General features: G+C 39.9%; 1 protein-coding gene across 1 annotated transcript in view; it reads left to right on the plus strand.

Moving 5' to 3' along the window:
* Positions 1-18,022, plus strand: part of MICALL1 (MICAL like 1) — a 38,287-nt gene extending 20,265 nt beyond the window's left edge. Inside the window, exons 7-16 of the mRNA XM_034403128.3 lie at positions 498-561; positions 3,775-4,169; positions 5,077-5,555; positions 6,720-6,854; positions 10,248-10,374; positions 10,462-10,552; positions 11,673-11,746; positions 12,818-12,932; positions 13,450-13,496; positions 15,962-18,022. Of these exons, the coding sequence (XP_034259019.2) occupies positions 498-561; positions 3,775-4,169; positions 5,077-5,555; positions 6,720-6,854; positions 10,248-10,374; positions 10,462-10,552; positions 11,673-11,746; positions 12,818-12,932; positions 13,450-13,496; positions 15,962-16,083 (1,649 nt within the window). The 3' untranslated portion in view covers positions 16,084-18,022. The remainder of the gene's footprint in view (positions 1-497; positions 562-3,774; positions 4,170-5,076; positions 5,556-6,719; positions 6,855-10,247; positions 10,375-10,461; positions 10,553-11,672; positions 11,747-12,817; positions 12,933-13,449; positions 13,497-15,961) is intronic.
* The last annotated feature ends 54 nt before the right edge of the window (positions 18,023-18,076 follow it).

The raw sequence follows: 18,076 nt of genomic DNA on the forward strand, positions 1-18,076 counted from the left end.
TTAACACCCATAATTTAATAATATTTTATTTAGATGCTTCTTTGTAGTCTGAAGCCCTGATGGAAAACCTGATGATGACTAGGAAAGCTTGATAAATGAAATACATAGAAAGATTGTGGAAATTGAGAAATGGCTATTCCTTGGGTATCTCTAATTTGGTGCTTTCCCATTAGTTGGGCCAGAATGTCCATCATTCCTTAACCAGCACTGGCCATCCCAGTTGGGATGATGTGCATGATAGTACTATACATCCAAAGGGTCTCTAGCTTTTAAGCATGTGCCAAGGAATTATGGCAGAGTCCAGGAATAAGAGAATGTGCATCTTCCTCCAGACAAACCTCTCCTTTAATATAAGATACTGAATAGATACATAGCCAAGTTTTCATTCCTAGGCATAAAGGCAAAGAATAGACTTTTTAAAATAATCACAGTGTAATGATTTTGGAAGTGGTTCTAGAAAGTAACACTTAATTATGTCTTCTTCATTTCTGGAATAGGTAAATTTCCTGAGCTCAGCCCTCCAGTTCCAAAGCCCAGGGGCAGACCTACTTCCTCAGACCGGTATGTTCTTTTCTTGCAAATCTTATTGAGAGGGAGGGAAATGTGTTACCAAGTTTCCTCCCTCCCTTCCTTCCTCCCTCCCTCCCTTCCTTAGCAGTATAATGTATACTGTACATACCCAACACAGCTGAATCCAATAGTGTCTGACCTATTGGCCTAGTGCTGCTGACCATAAAGCCATGGTTTAGAGAGCCCTGCATTATGTTCATGGCTGCATTCACCTTTGAGCTACACCCAGCAGCTCAGCATAAAGCAGTCCCCAAATAAGTCTGTATCTGGATAACAATATCTGCTGAAGCTTAGATTAGCAAATGATGGCTCAGTCTTATTCCACTATTCTGTAGGAATCATAAGTCACATATATTCCACATGATTCTTATCACTCCCTCATTGCGACATTGATGCACCTGCTCACTGAAGTAGTGAATGAAATATGGGCAGGTGGTGTTTTTATTAGCATAATAGGCCTTGGAGTATGATAGCAGATGTTGGATCTGATGTCTCTATACCATCCTGTTACATGTACCTAATGCCTACCTCAGTCATTACAAAATTACCTGGCTCTGCTTAGAAAAGATGCTAACATCATAGGTTTCCTACTGCTCCTAGAGATAAAGAAGAGTGGTTGAAGCCTAAATAGATATTTGATCGTCCCTGAGGTCCAAAGATGTTTAGTAGACTTCACTTGCTAATCCAGGCCTCAAAGTGGTATGAATTGGATTCAAGAGAGAGAGGGTCCTGCTTCCCTTGAGCCTCATTGTAAGCAGTAGATAATCAGGAAGTGGGCTTATTGAAAGGCAAAATGTTGTTTAGAATATAGTAGAATAGAATAGAATTTTTTATTGGCCAAGTATGATTGAACACACAAGGAATTTGTCTTGTTGTATATGCTCTCAATGTACATAAAAGAAAAGATACGTTTACAGTTCAAATAAAGGAGTGTATTTGGATTGGAAATCTCAGTGCGTTATCAGTAGTGTGTATGCAACAGCTAATTAGAAGAATTACATTCTCCCAAGTAGACAGGCCAGCTTTATTTGGAGTGGGAAGAGGGAGAGGTTGGAAAGTACGGGAAATATTGAAAACTAAAAAAAAAAAAAAAGGCTAAACTGAAAAGCAAGGAGATGCTTGTGTCTTTCTACTTCACTTTTAATATTTCCCTTTAATATTTTCCCTGGCACTGCTGTAAAGGTAAAACATTTAAGAAATGCATACTTAAGCTAAAATGGGATGAAAGGAATGGAGAATACAGACAGATATGCTCATCATCAGCAGTGAGAGCAATCCAACTGTAGGTGCCTTGCAACAATTCCTGTTTCTCCCCCCCCCCCCAACTTCTCTTGCTAGTAATACTAGTAGTTCCAGAATGATTCCTTTAGTGCCCCTTAAATGCTTGCAGTTTTCCATCCATCAGATTTCTCCATCTATCTTGAACCAATAACAATGTGTGTGTGTGTGTGTGTGTGTGTGTGTGTGTGTGTGTGTGTGTATAAAAATGCTATTTTTGCCCAGGCAGAAAAATTTTACAGGTGGAACTCAGTTGTAAAGCATCATTCCATTCATATTGCCTAGAATATCATGCAGCACTTGAAAAAGTGTTTTTCAAAAAGAGGCATTTTGTTTTTTTACTGAGAGAAAACCAGCATGTTTTAATCCATACTTGAAACAAAACACTCAAAGCTTGTGTTCTCTTCCAAGCTCAGAACACTCAGAACATTCTCTAGATCAGAACAATTTGTGCTGGAATATACCCCTAAACTTAACTTGCACGTTGAACTAAACCATTTTCAGTTCAGGGAAGGAAAATTATTTAGCACTATCTGGACACCTGTGCTTCGCTATGAAACTATGTGCTAGGGCTTGATAAATTGACACTTACAGCCTGAAACTTAATGTAGAATGTGTAACTCCGTAGCATCAGAGTGTGTTAATATAATGCAACTGGCAGTTGGAACAGAGGGGGAGTAGAATGTCCCAGCCCACAGCATCCATCAGTATTCATCTGGCTAGCATCCTGTCAGTATGTGAGAGAGTTGAGGGGTGTTTGGAAACTCAAACAGTATTTGCTGTGTGAGCAAGAAGGAGACAGGAAGGAAGGAAGAAGCTTGGCCAAGTGTTCTGTATTAAAGCTGCTTCCTGCTGTGAAAGTAAAACTGAAAGTGAAACTCCTCTCCTCTGCTTGTGTTTTGCATTTGGAAAAGATTTCTTTTCCCTTTTAGGGATATGTTCACAATTACACGGGAAGAAACCCAAAATATTAACTACACACACACACACACACACACACACACACACACACACACACACATATATATATTGTAGTTTTAAACATCTGGAGATCCAAAGTTATAAAGGGCTTATCTACACCTTGCTAAGAGATCTTGTTATTTATACCCACAGTGTAGAATGGAGGAAGTAGCTTTATATACACATTTGAATTAAACAGATAGTTACTTCACTGCAGGCTTTTACTCTGAGTTACTTTACTGTTAAGCTCTTTGGCAGTTGCCTGAAACCCAAGTAAATCTTTCCAAGCAAGCTTCCCACTGATTCTTCTTTAGTGTGATTTATTGAGATGAAAGGGTTAGGGTTACAAGATTTCAGCAACAGAACTATTTTCCACTTACAAAACAGTTTATCCAATAATACATTAAGGTAAATGCTTTTTTAGTTTCCTTTTAGCTGCCATCCTGTTATTCTGTGGGTTTGTTCATTCATCATAGGAAAACTTGCAGCTGGCCATTTACATGACTATCTACTGAATCTTTATCAAAGTGGGAATTAACCATAACATTTACTTAAATTCATTTTGCTTCTTTTACCTCTGAAGAAGAGCTGAAAGTGTGTACGAAGAAGAAATCCATTTTGTTCCTCTGAAACAATTACTGTTGTTGTTATCCATTCATTTTTAAATTTGTACTTGCAGCCTGAAGGACATAAGCTTACAGAATTAAAATGAAAGACAAAATGAAATTGCAGGAATAATTATTTTGTGTTTAGCTATTCCTTTATAACCTTTCTTTGTATTGTGTAGCATTCTTGCAGAATATTTAGATTTGTGCATATCAGAAAGTGCATGTTGTTTTCTCCCAAGAAGACATAGGAACACATCTGCTTATCTTCCTCTACTCAGGAAGAACTTTCTAGGTGCTGGGATTCCAGTCTTCCTTTTCATCCTTTCTTATGTTTTGTCCCTTTTTGCCCTTCAACCAGCGCTGGTGAATTGCTAAGGCCCAGAGACCCTCCATGGATTGCACTGGTCCAGACAGAACCCAGGAAGAAGCCGGCTCCTCTACCACCAGGCAATAGCAAGGAAAGCTCGCCAGTGGCCTTCGAAGAGAATGAAGGTAGAGTAGAAGGAGGAAAGGCACAAGTCAGAGAAGACAGACCTGTCCTGGAAGAGCCAAAGCCTTATAACCCCTTTGAAGATGAAGAAGAGGAAGAGGATGAGAAGGAAGTTGTCATACCACAGAGCACACAAAAGCAAGAGCAAAGGGAGGGGGAGGGTGGTCTCAAACCTACTCATCCCTGGTATGGCATTACTCCCACAAGCAGCCCCAAGACAAAGAAGCGACCAGCTCCAAGAGCACCTAATGCCTCCCCACTTGGTGAGTTTCTTCAGCATGTTTTAAAATGGGGGGTGAAATTCCTCTAGATGCGTAGCCTGACTTATCCAGCATGTCAATCAGTGCCGCCTTTTTACAGTATAGATCATGGATGATTTGATCTTTCAGTTGCTTCCAAAACAAATGCAGTTAACTAGTCCATCTCCGGTTATTCTTGAAGGATGAAGGAAATGGCAGAAAGCTATTGTTAAATATTTTCTCTCCTCTCTTCCATTTCTCTTCTGTTCCTTAGTGAAGGACTTTTAAGATGAAAACTTCCCTTCCAGCATTCAGTCTTGAAAATAAGTTTTCATTCTTCACCTAAAGACAAGGTGTTGTGTGCTGTATTGTCTCTTCTTTCCTCCTATTTTTTTTTAAAAGGTGTGTTATTTATGAAACCTAACTGATCTGCAGCTGAAACACTGGGAAGGACTTGCCTAGATTTTTTCTTTAGGTATTTTCCTTTCTTCCCTTTTCCCTCTGTTTTTACCCATTATAGTTTGGAGGGCACAGAGCAGTGGTGCATGACCTGAATTTCATGGTCCTGTGCAGTCTTCAAAAACCTGAGGGGAGCCCTCACAAGACTGCTGCTGAAATGTAAGGTTATGTAATAGAAGAGAGAAATTATCTTATTATCTTAATAATAAAATCAGTATAATTTAACTTAAATTAGAAATTGTTCTCTTTCCCAGTACTGTTTTGTTCAGGCCTCATCTATTTTTGGAATGGGCTTTCTGGAACATAGCCTTTATTTTGGAAAATGTTGCACATCCTTTAGACCAAAGGGACAAAATGGTGGGGGTTTGAGGTATGGTGCTTTTCGGTCACTAGTTGCAGGACTTCCATCAATGGACCTGACTAGCCAGAATATTCTTTATGCTACTTCCAAACTGTGTCTTTCCTATTGCAGTTCACCATCCCATCTCCAGGCTTTCCCACTCAGAACCATCTTCTTCCACGCCGTCCCCAGCCCCCAGCTTGGAGAGCATCACATCTGAGTGTTTGGCCAAGGCTGCTGATAACCTGAATGATGCCTCTGTGCCGAAGAGCTCCTCTGAGCCTACAGTCCATGCTCCAGCTGCTTCCATCCTTTCCCACTCGGACTCCCCACTGATCAGTGTCCCTTCTGGTGAGGGACCTACAGTTCTGCCCGCCTGCTCTACTGATTCCTCCTTATCATCATCCAGTGATTTGACGGGCTATGGGGATGAGGCACAAGGTGGACGTTTACAGACTGCCAGAATTTGTTCCTCTGGGAACTTGAAAACCAACCCTGGGAATATCTTTCCTAAGCCTCCTGCTGGAGCATCTCCCACACCCATTCTCTTGGCATCAGAGTTGAACAGCGGGTCTTCAAGTAACTCTCCTTCACCCAAAGCACAGCCAAAGGTAGGTAGCAGGTATAGCTGGAAACTCTCTGTCTTTTTCTTTCCTTCCCTTACTCTCCCCAGTGTCCCCCTACCAAAGCTATTCATCGGTATACATAGCTTTCTAGGAAACATATGGAATTCGTTCGCTATAAAGCATTTGGACAATTCCATCTTTGTCCATGAAATGCTTCTTTGGTCTCTTGGCATCACTTAGAATTAGGGCCAGTGGTATTTGGTTCTGAAGTTCTGTTTAGAGCTGGCCGTTTTAAAATTTATTATTTGGTTCGCTTTTGACCACAACTTGGTTTTCCTCAGTGCGGTTAAAGAACTAGGCTCATTTGAAGAGCAAAAATCTATCTCACTTTGATTAATGAGAATACTCTTGAGGATGCCTTCACCGAGAAGTTCATTTTATTTGCTTCTGAATTATTTCCCCAGAAATGATTATGGGACAAATTATGTAAACTAGAGAAGACAAGAATTGCCCTACAGGGAAGGACCATAGCTCAATAGTGGAGCACACACACTGCATAGTAAGGATTGTATTTTCAGGTAGGGCTGGGAGGACTCCATCATGAAATATGGAAAAATAGTCAGTAATAATAAAACTGAACTAGATATACCCGTGTTCTTATAAAATAGTTACCTAATGGTATTTTTGTTTTTAATGCAGTGATTCCATACCACCTAAAGAGTCCGTATCTCTTACCTAAGACAAAAACAAACAAAATACATTGCTCAACATTCAGTTCCTGAACTAAATTATGCTGTCCAAATTCAAGCTTCCATTCAATTAAACAGTAGGGCTGGGAGAACTTTTGTCTTAAATTGTGAGATTGCCAGTTAGATTCTAAAAGATGGATTGACAGTTTAAGTGCAACCTCCTACAGTCTTAGATTCTTGGTTCTTAATGTTGACAAAAAATACTGTTTAATCCTTCAGTGTTTCCACAGTACTTGTGACTTTTTATAGCACCTATTTTTCCTTTCTCGGAAATCTCATATTGATCTAGATGTAAAATGACCTGGACAATATATTCATTTGTTCCTATTTATTTGACCTGGAGGGGAAATTTTTGCATTTTTTTGAAGGGGACACACTCTTTAGCAATGCATTTGGAATGTTCCCATTAAAGAATGAGGGTGCAGTGCAGAATTATGTGTTTTTATCTGTTTGTACCTAGTCATCCTGTAAGGAGAATCCCTTCAACCGGAAGCCATCCCCTGCTGCTTCCCCCTCTATTAAGAAAGCTTCAAAGGGACCCAAACCAGCAAGGCCTCCTGCTCCTGGACATGGTTTCCCACTAATAAAACGGAAGGTAATTGGGATTGGGGAAAAATGGGGAAGTACTTTTGCTTGGTGCTTCCTGAACTTACTTTTTTTTTTTTTTTTACAGATGTTGGAAGAGGGTTACTAACCTTCTAAGAGAGGGGTTGAATACTAAGATAGCTTAGATAATCTTCATTTTCCAGAATTTTCATCAATGCCAATTATGGGTGGCAAATTTTGGGAGCTGAACTTCACATATCTGAAAGGGGCACAGTGTAAGAAGGCTGCCAAGAGATGCTATAAGGAGGTGCATTACTATGTAATGGTATAGTGGTTTTTTCTGAAGACTGCACTATAGTAAAAGTCACCATCTCAGGTTCTAAAATTGTGGCCTTAGAACTTGGCTTTGAACATTCCAACCCTCAATTCTCTTTTTGTAATGATTTCCATACATTGTTATTGCCATAGTCAAAATTATAGTTGCATGCATAAATTTAGGCACACTTGGTCAAATAGTATATTTCAATGGTGAAATTCATTTTTTTTTTACTACCGGTTCTGTGAGCGTGGTGTGGCTTGGTGGGCATGGCTTGATGGGCATGGCAGGGGAAGGATACTGCAAAATCCCCATTCCCACCCCACTCTGGGGCCAGCCAGAGGTGGTATTTGCCAGTTCTCCGAACTACTCAAAATTTCCGCTACCAGTTCTCCAGAACGTGTCAGAGCCTGCTGGATTTCACCCCTGGTATATTTCAGTACCTTCATGGTCCCAGACTTGAAAATTATTAAGATTTTGTGTGGAGATCTCAAACTTCCTAAAAGAAGAGTTCTACCAGTAAGATGGAAAAAAATTCCAAGAACGAAAATAGAAAGATACTTATCTGACTACAGGAAACACTTGGAAGTTTTCAATTCTTCCAAGGTTGTGTTACAAAGTGGTGACTAAAAGGGTGTTCCCAAACTTTGTGCATGCAATATTCATTATTTATTTATTTCCGCCATCCCTGTTAATAAGGGGGTCAGACAGGGATGTTTATTGGCACCCCTTCTTTTCAACCTATATATTAGCAATTGGAGAAGGGCATTAATGATCCAACTGGATTATATCCATGCCCCCAGATTAGCTGACTACAGGTGCCCGCCCCTGCTCTATGTGGATGATGCTGCAATTTTTTTAAAAAAATTTGATTTATATGCTGCCCTTCTCCGGAGACTCAGGGCGGCTTACAATGCGCTAAGCATTGATTCTTTCATTCTCTCGGGTGGATCTGCTTAGAGCCCTTAAAATCCTTTCCAACTATTGTTGCGCCAACCAACTGTCTATCAACCATTCTAAGTCTAAGATTATGATTTTCTCAAGAAGCAGGAAAAACTATCAATGGAAGCTCGGTGGCATACCAGTGGAACAGGTCCATAGATTCCAATATTTAGGCATTCTTTTCCAATCTAATGCCATGTGGCTTGCGCAGGTCAAGTCCCTCCGCACCAAGGTCAAGGCCACTATGCATGCCCTTCTGCAATTCTTTTACACGGAGGGAGCCCAACATATTCCCTCAGTATTAAAAGCATATAAGGCAAAGGTGATAGCTGCCATTACATACGGCGCGCCCCCTTTGGGTTCAAACAAATATTTCCTTCCTCGAGTCAGTTCAAAGCCAATTCTTACGCCGTCTAATGGGAGTCCCCCCCTGTGTGAGTAATGCTGCAATCCGCTTGGAACTGGGCACACCATCTCTTGCTACTGTTCTGTGGAAGTGTGCTATTGGCTACTGGCTGACCCTATGGGTCAGACTTCCAGACTACTATTTAGGCCAGTGCTTATGGCGGGACGACTTCCACAGTTCTTGGGCCCGCAATATTCACACCAAACTTATGAAGATAGGTATTCCCCCTATTGAAGCCCTTATGCTTGGCCCAGATGCAGCCAAATCGCTGATATTCCAGCGATTGGATGATATTGAAAGACAACAGAATCTGGCACTTGGTGTGGGAGTATATTCTCCATTTTCTCTCGGTATTACTCCCCGAATGCACCCCCCCCCCCAAATATCTCTCTACGCTATCCTTTGTTAAATACAGGTAGGCCTTTCTAAAGGCACATTTTAATGTGATCCCCTCGAATGTCCTAGATAGCAGGTGCTCGGGGTGTGTGAAATCCACCCACTGTTCATGTGATGGCCGATCTCCGGAATCGTTGGCTCACATCATATTTACATGCCCCCATTATTGGGAGGTAAGGTCAGAACTTATCTCTCCCATTTGCCAAAGACTTCCTGGATTATCTGAAAATCTTAGTCTTCGCTTCTTACTCCAAGATACCGATTCTAAGATTACACTAAAGGTAGCAAAATTTTTTGCTGCAGTCTTGGGATGTAAGAGCCGGGGGAAGGGACGGGCTGGACCCATTGCCTGAGGTCAGCTATATTGATCGTCAGCGGTTGAGTTAGCTGGTGGTTGTATAAAGTGCCAATGTGTGGATTTTATGTAAATTGCAATATAGTATTTTCTACCTATGTACAATTTTAATCGACTATAGTCCATATAGATTGGAGCTAAAATTTAAAATACATGAACTGTGAGTTTGATGGAGTGGTTTCTACCACTGATCTTGTTGCCGTTTTGCACTTCAGTCTGGTCGTGTGCCAGCTATGTGTCTTGGATGTTTTGGTTTTTTTTTTTTTTTGGTCTATGACCACAATAAAGTATGCTATGCTATTTATTTATTTTAAATTTGTAAATAGCTATACATAGATAATAAGCATGTATTCAGATTTGCAGAAAGATGTATTTTAGCTTTGTATCATGTACGGACTATGCCAACTTCTACTCACTGAAATGTACAATTTGACTAGAGATGCCTAAACTTTTATATAAAACAACACAAGGAATGACATAAATTGAGAGTAAATTTGGTGTAGTGATTAAGGCATCAGACTAAAAATAGGAAACTGAATTCTAGTTCCGCCTTAGGCGCAAAGGCAGGTAAGGTGACCTTGGGCCAGTCACTTTCTATCAGTCCTAGGAAGGAGGTAATGGCAAACCACTTTTGACAAATCTTGTCAAGAAAACTTCAGGGACTTGTCCAGGCAATCTCTGAGAATCAGACACAATTGAACAGGGGGGAAAAGTTTGATTCCTGACCGTTAAGCGTGAATTTGCTTCCTTAGGCTTGAATATTCAGTTAAATAAAAGACAATAAACCACTCCCTGCCTGCCTTTCATGGTTGTGAAGGAGCTAGGCAGTCAATGCCTGTTTCAGGCAAGAAGTCAGAAGGAATTTGGCATGTTGTATCTTCTCCCATATTCTGTCCTGCTTCTGTCTCATTGTTAGTAACTGCATTTCTCTCTGCCTACTCTGGAAATACCTGTTACTTTATACAAATCTTGTTTGGAATAAAACATGTGGTTCCTTATTTTTTCCCCTCTTTTTTTTTTTTTATAGGTTCAGTCAGATCAGTATGTCCCTGTGGAGAATATTTATGGTGAGATGGACAGCATTGAGCAGCAGCTGGATGAGTTGGAACGCCAAGGAGTTGAGCTGGAAAGGAAACTCCGGAGCATAGAGAATGGTAGGATAGCTGCTGCTATTCCTAAGGCTGGACAAGGAAAGGAAATGTGTTTTTTTGACCTCACCCTGTCCTATCTCCAATTGGCAGATGTCCCTGAAGATGGTTTGCTGGTGGATTGGTTTAAGCTGATTCATGAGAAACATATGCTAGTGCGTCGGGAGTCTGAACTTATCTATATGTGAGTATAATATAAGCTGCAATCATGCTTACTAATGTATTGAGTTCAGCGAGACTTACTTTTGAATACATACGCTATGAATTATATTTGTTAGATGGCAAAGAATCCAAAGGAATCTGGTAGCACTTTTCCTGAAACTTAATTATTTTTAATAAATGTTATTAAAAATCATTAAGTTTCCCTAAGCTGCAGTTCACTTCATTTATGCATCTGCTTATGTGAGCTGCACTCATGAAAATTTATGAATTAATAAAATTTATTTGTCAGAAAAAGTGCTACTAGACTCCTTTAAATTATTCGCCACTATAAATTAATGTGGTTCTCTTCCTAAAATCTCTACAGTGAGAAGCAGTTTATTAGTTGGGTAGTTTCCTGCATATGGGGCACAGAATGAAAGCAAAATGGCTAGCATTTTTTCTCATTAACTTATATTCCACTGGCAGCCCTGGAAAATTATGGAAGAATCTTGGAGCAATATAATGAGAAATAAAGTCACCCTCAAACATACTACAGAAATAGAAGTAACATAGCAGAATCTAGATGATTCAGGAACCATTTCTTGTCAAGATCTTCCAAGCTGAAAAGGTAGAACTGAAGAATTTGATGCTATTTAGCCCACCACACCTGGAAACTACCAATGTCTGATACTTTCTAAGCCCATGACGGAGACATTTTTTTATTGTTAAGCAACTTTCCTGCCAAACTCTTTGAGCTGGCTTTTCCTCCTATAGACAGTCCTGAAGGATATTCCATACAAGTGAATGCTTATCTATTTAATTCTATATTGTTGCAAAATGGTCAGTTGATTATTTGTAGGAAGCCCAGAGATATGAATGTAAAACATTTAAAGTATTTCTTTTGACCTTTGGAAAAGTGATCTACCTGGATTTCAGTCAGTATTTCAATAGCGACAAATTCAGTAATGACAACAGAAATGCAAATATGGGGGCAGTCATAAGCAGTGTCTTTCTTACATAGCAGAAATTGTGCAAAAATGCTGGAGAACAAAGCATATTTTCTTTTACTGAAGATTTGAAACAACTATGTCAGTCCTTAAAGATGGTATATCAGTTTTTACAATAATTAAAACAATAATACATGCTCTGTTTTTTCTTTTGAGTTTTAAGCAGCAGAACTTGGAGCAGCGTCAAGCTGATGTGGAGTATGAATTGCGATGTCTTCTTAATAAACCTGGCAAGTCTTAAAGGGTGTTAGCCTGCTGTTTGCTTTTTTTAAAAAAATGATCTTAAGTGAAATATGTTGTAGCATTAGGAAATTATTTAAATCGTAAGCATCTGTTCTCTCACTGGGCTTGGTTCTTTTCTAATCCAGTATCGGTCATGCATGGGCTGTGCTGGAGGGAAATGATGAGAATTACAGTTTGACACATCTGGGAGGAATTACATGGAGGAAGACTGAGTTGTGCTTTTTTATGTTTTTTATTTGTTTCACCATACCTTGGCTGCCAGCAGGGAGTACTGTTCTATAAAAGCAGAGTCTTTGGTTCAAATCAAGAACTTTTCTGCATGCACTCTATTTCTGCCCTAATAGCAAGAATCCAACAAAAAAGAAACTCCCAAAATGACCTGTTGAAAGATATCAGAACTTACTGATTCATGACTGGATTTAAATGTGTATTGAACCCACAGCTGATCCTTTAATATACATGATAATAATAATTATGGTCGCATAGTCAGCCAGATGTTTAGACTGGAATTGGCATTTTTATACACCTATCAAATCTTTCCCAAAGACCTGGGATAGACAGATGTTGTTTGATGGTGTTAAAGGTATTGTCACAGGATGTAAGGTGTTCCAAGTAAACCTGCCATTTGCAATTGACTGGTGGCGATTTTGTCGATACCAATAGTGTTCAAGTGGTGGTCCAGATGTTTTGGGATTATTATTCTTCAATCCCACCTTTTAATATATGTTTTAGTGAGCTCTCATTGTTCATTTTCAGGCAAGAAACTCAATGGCACTTAAAATATAGGAACCTGCCTAGTATTAATCTACTATAGTTTGTTCTGGTGGCAGTGGATTTCCACAGAATCCTGGTGCTGTGTTACTGAAGATGCCACTATACAAGCAAGATAGAAAAGCAAACTTTGCCCAATCTTTTATATATTCTCAGTGCGTTTAATATGTAGTGAAGAAGATGCAAAAATGGGGGTCAAAAGCACTTTTCTCATGTAACATTTCATAGAGCATAAATTGTCTTTAACATATGATTTGTTTCTTCTCTTTCTTTCTGTTGGGTGCTAGATAAAGACTGGACAGATGATGACCGGATCAGAGAAAAGGTATTGATGGAAGAGCTTGTAACCATTATTGAACAACGGAATGCCATTGTCAACAGTCTGGATGAGGATCGGCAAAGGTAGTGAAAGGAAAAGCAAATGGCTGTATTTTTGGTTAATTGAAAACAATTGGCCTGGGAAATGTTGATTGTACCACTGCAAAGCATAATTACATGTGTGATTCTTACCATTAATTCTTTGATAAGCTAAGCCAGATGGTATTAGCAACTTGGGCAAAAGGGTACTGTGTTAGTATATAGGAGAGGGATGGGCAATATGCAGCTTCTGGAATCCCCTGCCACCGTTAGCTATCCTTTCAGGAAAGGATACTTTCATAAAATGTAATGAATGCCTCAAAATAGATTTAATAGAATTAAAAACTATTTTTTTAAAAAATTGAAAACCCAGGCAACAGCATATGTGTGATGCATGCTCCCTATTTAGACCTTCACCCACTTGAAAAATATTAAACACAGACTTTGGTCACCAAATAGCAGCTCATCGCTGCTTTAGGAGCCTGATTCTTGTTCTAATCAGTCCTACTTTGGCTACGTTGACTAAAACAGGATCTTTGCTTTGTTTTGCTTGTTTTGCCAGGGAGGAAGAGGAGGATAAAATGTTGGAAGCCATGATTAAAAAAAAAGGTAAGAAGAATCAGGTCCAGTCATTCAGACTTCCCAGTCTCAGATGCAGTTGTTGTTTGCAGAATTATGCACTGATATTGTTGTTTAACTATTAAATATATTTGTGTATATTTTTGTTATCTTCTGTACAAAATATGTTTAATGCAGAGGTGAAATGCTACCGGTTCTGACCGGTTCGCCCAAACCGGTAGTAATAAAAGCTACCAATTTGGACGAACCGGTATTTCCGACGATCAGCTGTGCTGTGTGATTTATATTTGCTAGAAAGCAAGAAATCCTGCTTTCTAGCAAATTGTTCTACCCCAACTATGGACCCCAAAGAACGTAGCACACACAAAGTCTGTTCAAACCTTAGTTTACTAAATAAACCAATCTTTTACAACAATGGCTGTTAATTAATTGCATTAACAGCCGCTAAGAATTCGAAGAATAATAACTGAAAGCTTCCTATGATTGGAAGAATGCCCAGAAGCAATTTGCAGGAAGCTGATAAGATAAGCAAGACAAGACAGGAAGGTATGTGAATTAAGTTGTTCCCTGCAAATTGCTTCAGTCAGCGTTCCTCCTTAAATAGGCTAAGGGAGTGGCCAATTAGCCCCAAGACTTACTCTCGAGGAGACCTCCTCCTGAGGAGCCATTCCTGCCTTTTGGCAGCTCTGCGCGCCCGTGCATCGAGAAGAGGCTGCTCCTCTTCGTCCTCTTCACTTAAAAGAGCTTCTGGAGGTTCTGAAGGCCCTTGCTGAATCCCCGCCTCTGGCACCACATCTTCTCCAGCCTCCTCATTGTCCAACTTTAGTGCCAGCTGCACAGGCTGCTGGCACAGCATCACACCAGCCTCCTTGCTGTCTGAATCAGCTACTAGCTGCACAGGCCGTGTACAGGCCACAACACAAATCTAAATTGTGCGGTACAGCTGTTCCCCCCTTTGCTGTTCTACTTAAAGGCTTCTTAAGCCTCCTTTTTCAGCGCTGTGCGGTAGTGCCTGTGATGTACATGCGTGTGCAGCATGTGTTTGGTGCGCACTGTACATTCACGCACAGCAGCAAACCGGTATCAGACTTCGGAGCATTTCATCACTGGTTTAATGTCTATACCCATACCAACTTCAGTTCTATCCTAACAAAAGCTAATTGTATAATTAGGTATAAAATATAAACCAAATAGGTAACTTCTCCTGTTTTCCACAACACATCTTAGCAGCAAAGTATACTTTTTGTTCCTTGCAGATGGGAGGAGTTAGAAATGGGAAATACAAAGTAATGTTTCTCCATCCTAAATTGGCTTTGGCAATATATGGCGTTGGCACACTTCTCTGTTGTCAGGGAACATCTTTGCCAAAAGAGGCAGCACATTTGCTACCATGAACCAAGGGAGAGGGAAGTTGTGTTGGTTTAGCTTCTTTCCCTTTGCCAACACAGGAGAGTAGCAAATAACTTTTATCTTAGAGATCAAAGAAAGTTATGTGAAAAGAGGAGGTAAACTGAGGCATTGTACCAGTGAATCTAAATCTGCCTTTCTCTTCCACTGCCAGTATAGAAGAGGACAATTCTCCTTCCCTTTGAAGCAAATACCTCAAAAGGAAAGAATGCAAGTCATGAACATTTTTCAGGGACATGCATTTAATTTGTTATTTTACATTGATTTCGCTAGCTGTGGAGCAAAAACAAATAGAAGGCATAGAAGTTCTGCCCAAAATATTGGAAATCCAGGATCCTTTGTGATTTGTCATAAAAGCTAGAAACTTGTTCTGTAACAAGAACAGTTCATTGTTGAGAGAACATGATTTTTTCTTTGACCTGGAAAATCACAGCATACATACTGGATGGGACTGATTCTGAGTACAGTGTAAAATTGAGATTCTATTTTCAATCTCAGAGTGGTACAGATTCAGTAATGAATAAGTTCAATGGCTGTTGTGATCTTAATATTTGCCACTTGAAAATCTTTTCTTTCTTAATCCAGTACAGGAGGGGGAAAAATCTGAACACAACTGCAGATTCTGTAAACCTTGCTGGGTCTGATTCCAAAATGATCTAAGTTTTAGAAAATATGCAGATAAATGGATTTATATTCTTAGATAATATCCATGTACAAGTTTTGAATATTTGTTGTGGCCTGCACTTAAACTTCTAAGGAAGCCTAGGTCAGAACAATATTAGTCACTAAATGTAAAATTTAAAATATAAAATTTACATTTCTGTAAATCCTGTCATTGAGGCATATTCTGGCTGTATTGCTTAAGCATCTGTGGTCTAAGAAAGTCTTTCCACGTTATAGGAAGGATCTTGGGTTAGTTCAGTGCTTGATGAGGTAGCGTTAGGAAGGAATAGTTTCTGAAAACCAAGAGCTTTTTGTTCAGTTTAAGCAAAGACAGTTGAGTAGTCTGGCTGATTCTAAGGGAGCCTTCTATGTTCCTAATCCCCTCTACCTTGCATGCCACTAACCCTAACCCTTTCTCTCTCCAGAATTTCGCAAGGACTCCGAGGCTGATAGCAAGAAGAAAGGAAAATTCAAACCAATGAAAGTGCTTAAGTTACTTGGAAATAAACCTGACTCAAAAAGCAGATCCCCCAAGGAAAAGAGCTAAAGCAGCTGGCAGCTAGAAGAGTAAGGAGGGCTGCCAGTCTCTTTGACTGCTCAGCCCCATTTAGCTGGGTGTGCCTGGCAAGTAGGATGGCTTCCTGCTTTTGCCCATTTTTTTTTTTTAAAAAGAGGTTGTGCCTTGCCATACACCAAAGCTGGCTTTATCTCGGAAAAATCCAACCACCTTCCACAGCAGCAGGTGTTAGAAAAGGGGGAAATATGGCAAGTCTTATGAGCACATTAGAGAGAGGGACTGACATGGAGGAAGAAGCTGTTTGCCATTTTCTCTTTCAAGGTGGGGATGGGAATGGACAAATAAAATAGCTTTAGACTTCCTCAGTTGTGCACCTATTATATCTTTTGACTGTTCAGAACTTTTAATCATGCATATTTTGGGGGAAGTTGCACTAATTGTCCTCCTCCTTTAACTGTGATAGTCACATGTGCCTAATAATCTCTTCGGGGGAGGGAGGAGGAAGATAATCCCCACTGTAGTTTGGGAGCCTCGTTATCTCTTTTGAATTCCTTTTCTTATTCTTTTTCTCCTCTTTGGTCATTCAGAACAATATTAATCATAATAATTGGGCTTCCAGGGCAGATTTTTGTTGTGGGAGGATTAAATTTTTAAAATATTTTGACCATAAAAAAGTCTATTATAAAGTCTGTAAAAACATCCAAAAACCTATCCAGTGCTCTATTTCTGGAAGATTTCTCTGCCACCAAAGAAAATACTATGCTGTGAATGCCGATTCTCTTGGCAACTAGTTAACAAACCACAGAGGAAAGGCTAAGACAGCTTTGGCCTCTGTTGTAAAGCAAATTGCAGTTGCTGTCAGAGGGTAGATTTGTGCAGGTATGAATGGAAAACAACTGGATCTTTTTAACCCTTAGTTGGTTCTGCTGCTGCTGCTATTTATATCAGGGGACATAGCAGGCTGGGACAGTAACTCATTGCCTGCCAAACATTAGAGCCAGAAGAGGATGTCAAGCTGTCTTCAATATCAACAAGGTACCACTGTAATTCTTCTTAGCTCCCTCCCCTCAGGGTTTATGTGCATGTTTTTTTTTTCTAAGAGTGCAAAAGAACTTTATAATTTTTGTAGCCAAACTCCCACCCTCTATCTGACTTTCAGCTTTTCTTTCTTTAGTTTTGTGTGTATGTATGAATTCAGAGGGGAGAATGTCTTTTTTCTCTCTCTCTTCTGGCTTCTCTAACTTGAGGGACTATTTATTGAGATGTTTGTTTGGTCTGAATTAAATGTTGATAATATTGTAGGTGTTGGTTTGAGTTCTTATTAGCAAATTGCTGTGCTGCTTTATTCAGATGTGATGAATTGGCAAACAGTCCTTGACTGTGATATTCAGCCTGGAGTGCCCTCCCTAACTTGGAGCCCTCCAGATGTGTTATGCTACCATTTCCATCTGGTCAGTCAGTATGTCATGTTAATACTAGTTTGGGAATGATGGATAATTCAACACATCTGGACAGCAGCAGTTAGGGTTTAGAACTTTTCAAAGCAGAGCTGAATTCATTGGTGGTGTCAGCTATGATTAGGACCACCTTCTCAACCTCTACAACAGGGGTGTCAAACTTGCAGCCCGCGGGCTGGATACATCACGCCCTGGCCATCCCCACCCCCATTTTAGCGAAGGGGGAAAAAGTTGCGATACATCACGTGACGACAGCGTGACGACGCAAGTTTGGCACCCCTGCTGTACAAGTACAATAGCCACCATCTGATTCTTGCTCTCCGCTACAAGATTGTCCAATGCACAGCTCTTCCTTTTATAAAGCAAAAAAAAAAAGTCAATCTTTTAAAATGTCCTCAGATACATTCCCATCAGAAATTATCAGATTCTGGTGAACATAATTACCCTGTGTTAACTGCAATCTCCACTGATGGGCACAGATGAAATCAATAATAAAATTGATAAGACCATTATATTTTGTACCTGTGGTGTTTGTTTATATAGTTTGAGATGTCTTGGCAGGAAGT

The sequence above is a fragment of the Pantherophis guttatus genome, chromosome 7 (genome assembly GCF_059756535.1).
Source record: "Pantherophis guttatus breed Tessera chromosome 7, ASM5975653v1, whole genome shotgun sequence".
Classification (NCBI taxonomy): domain Eukaryota; kingdom Metazoa; phylum Chordata; class Lepidosauria; order Squamata; family Colubridae; genus Pantherophis; species Pantherophis guttatus.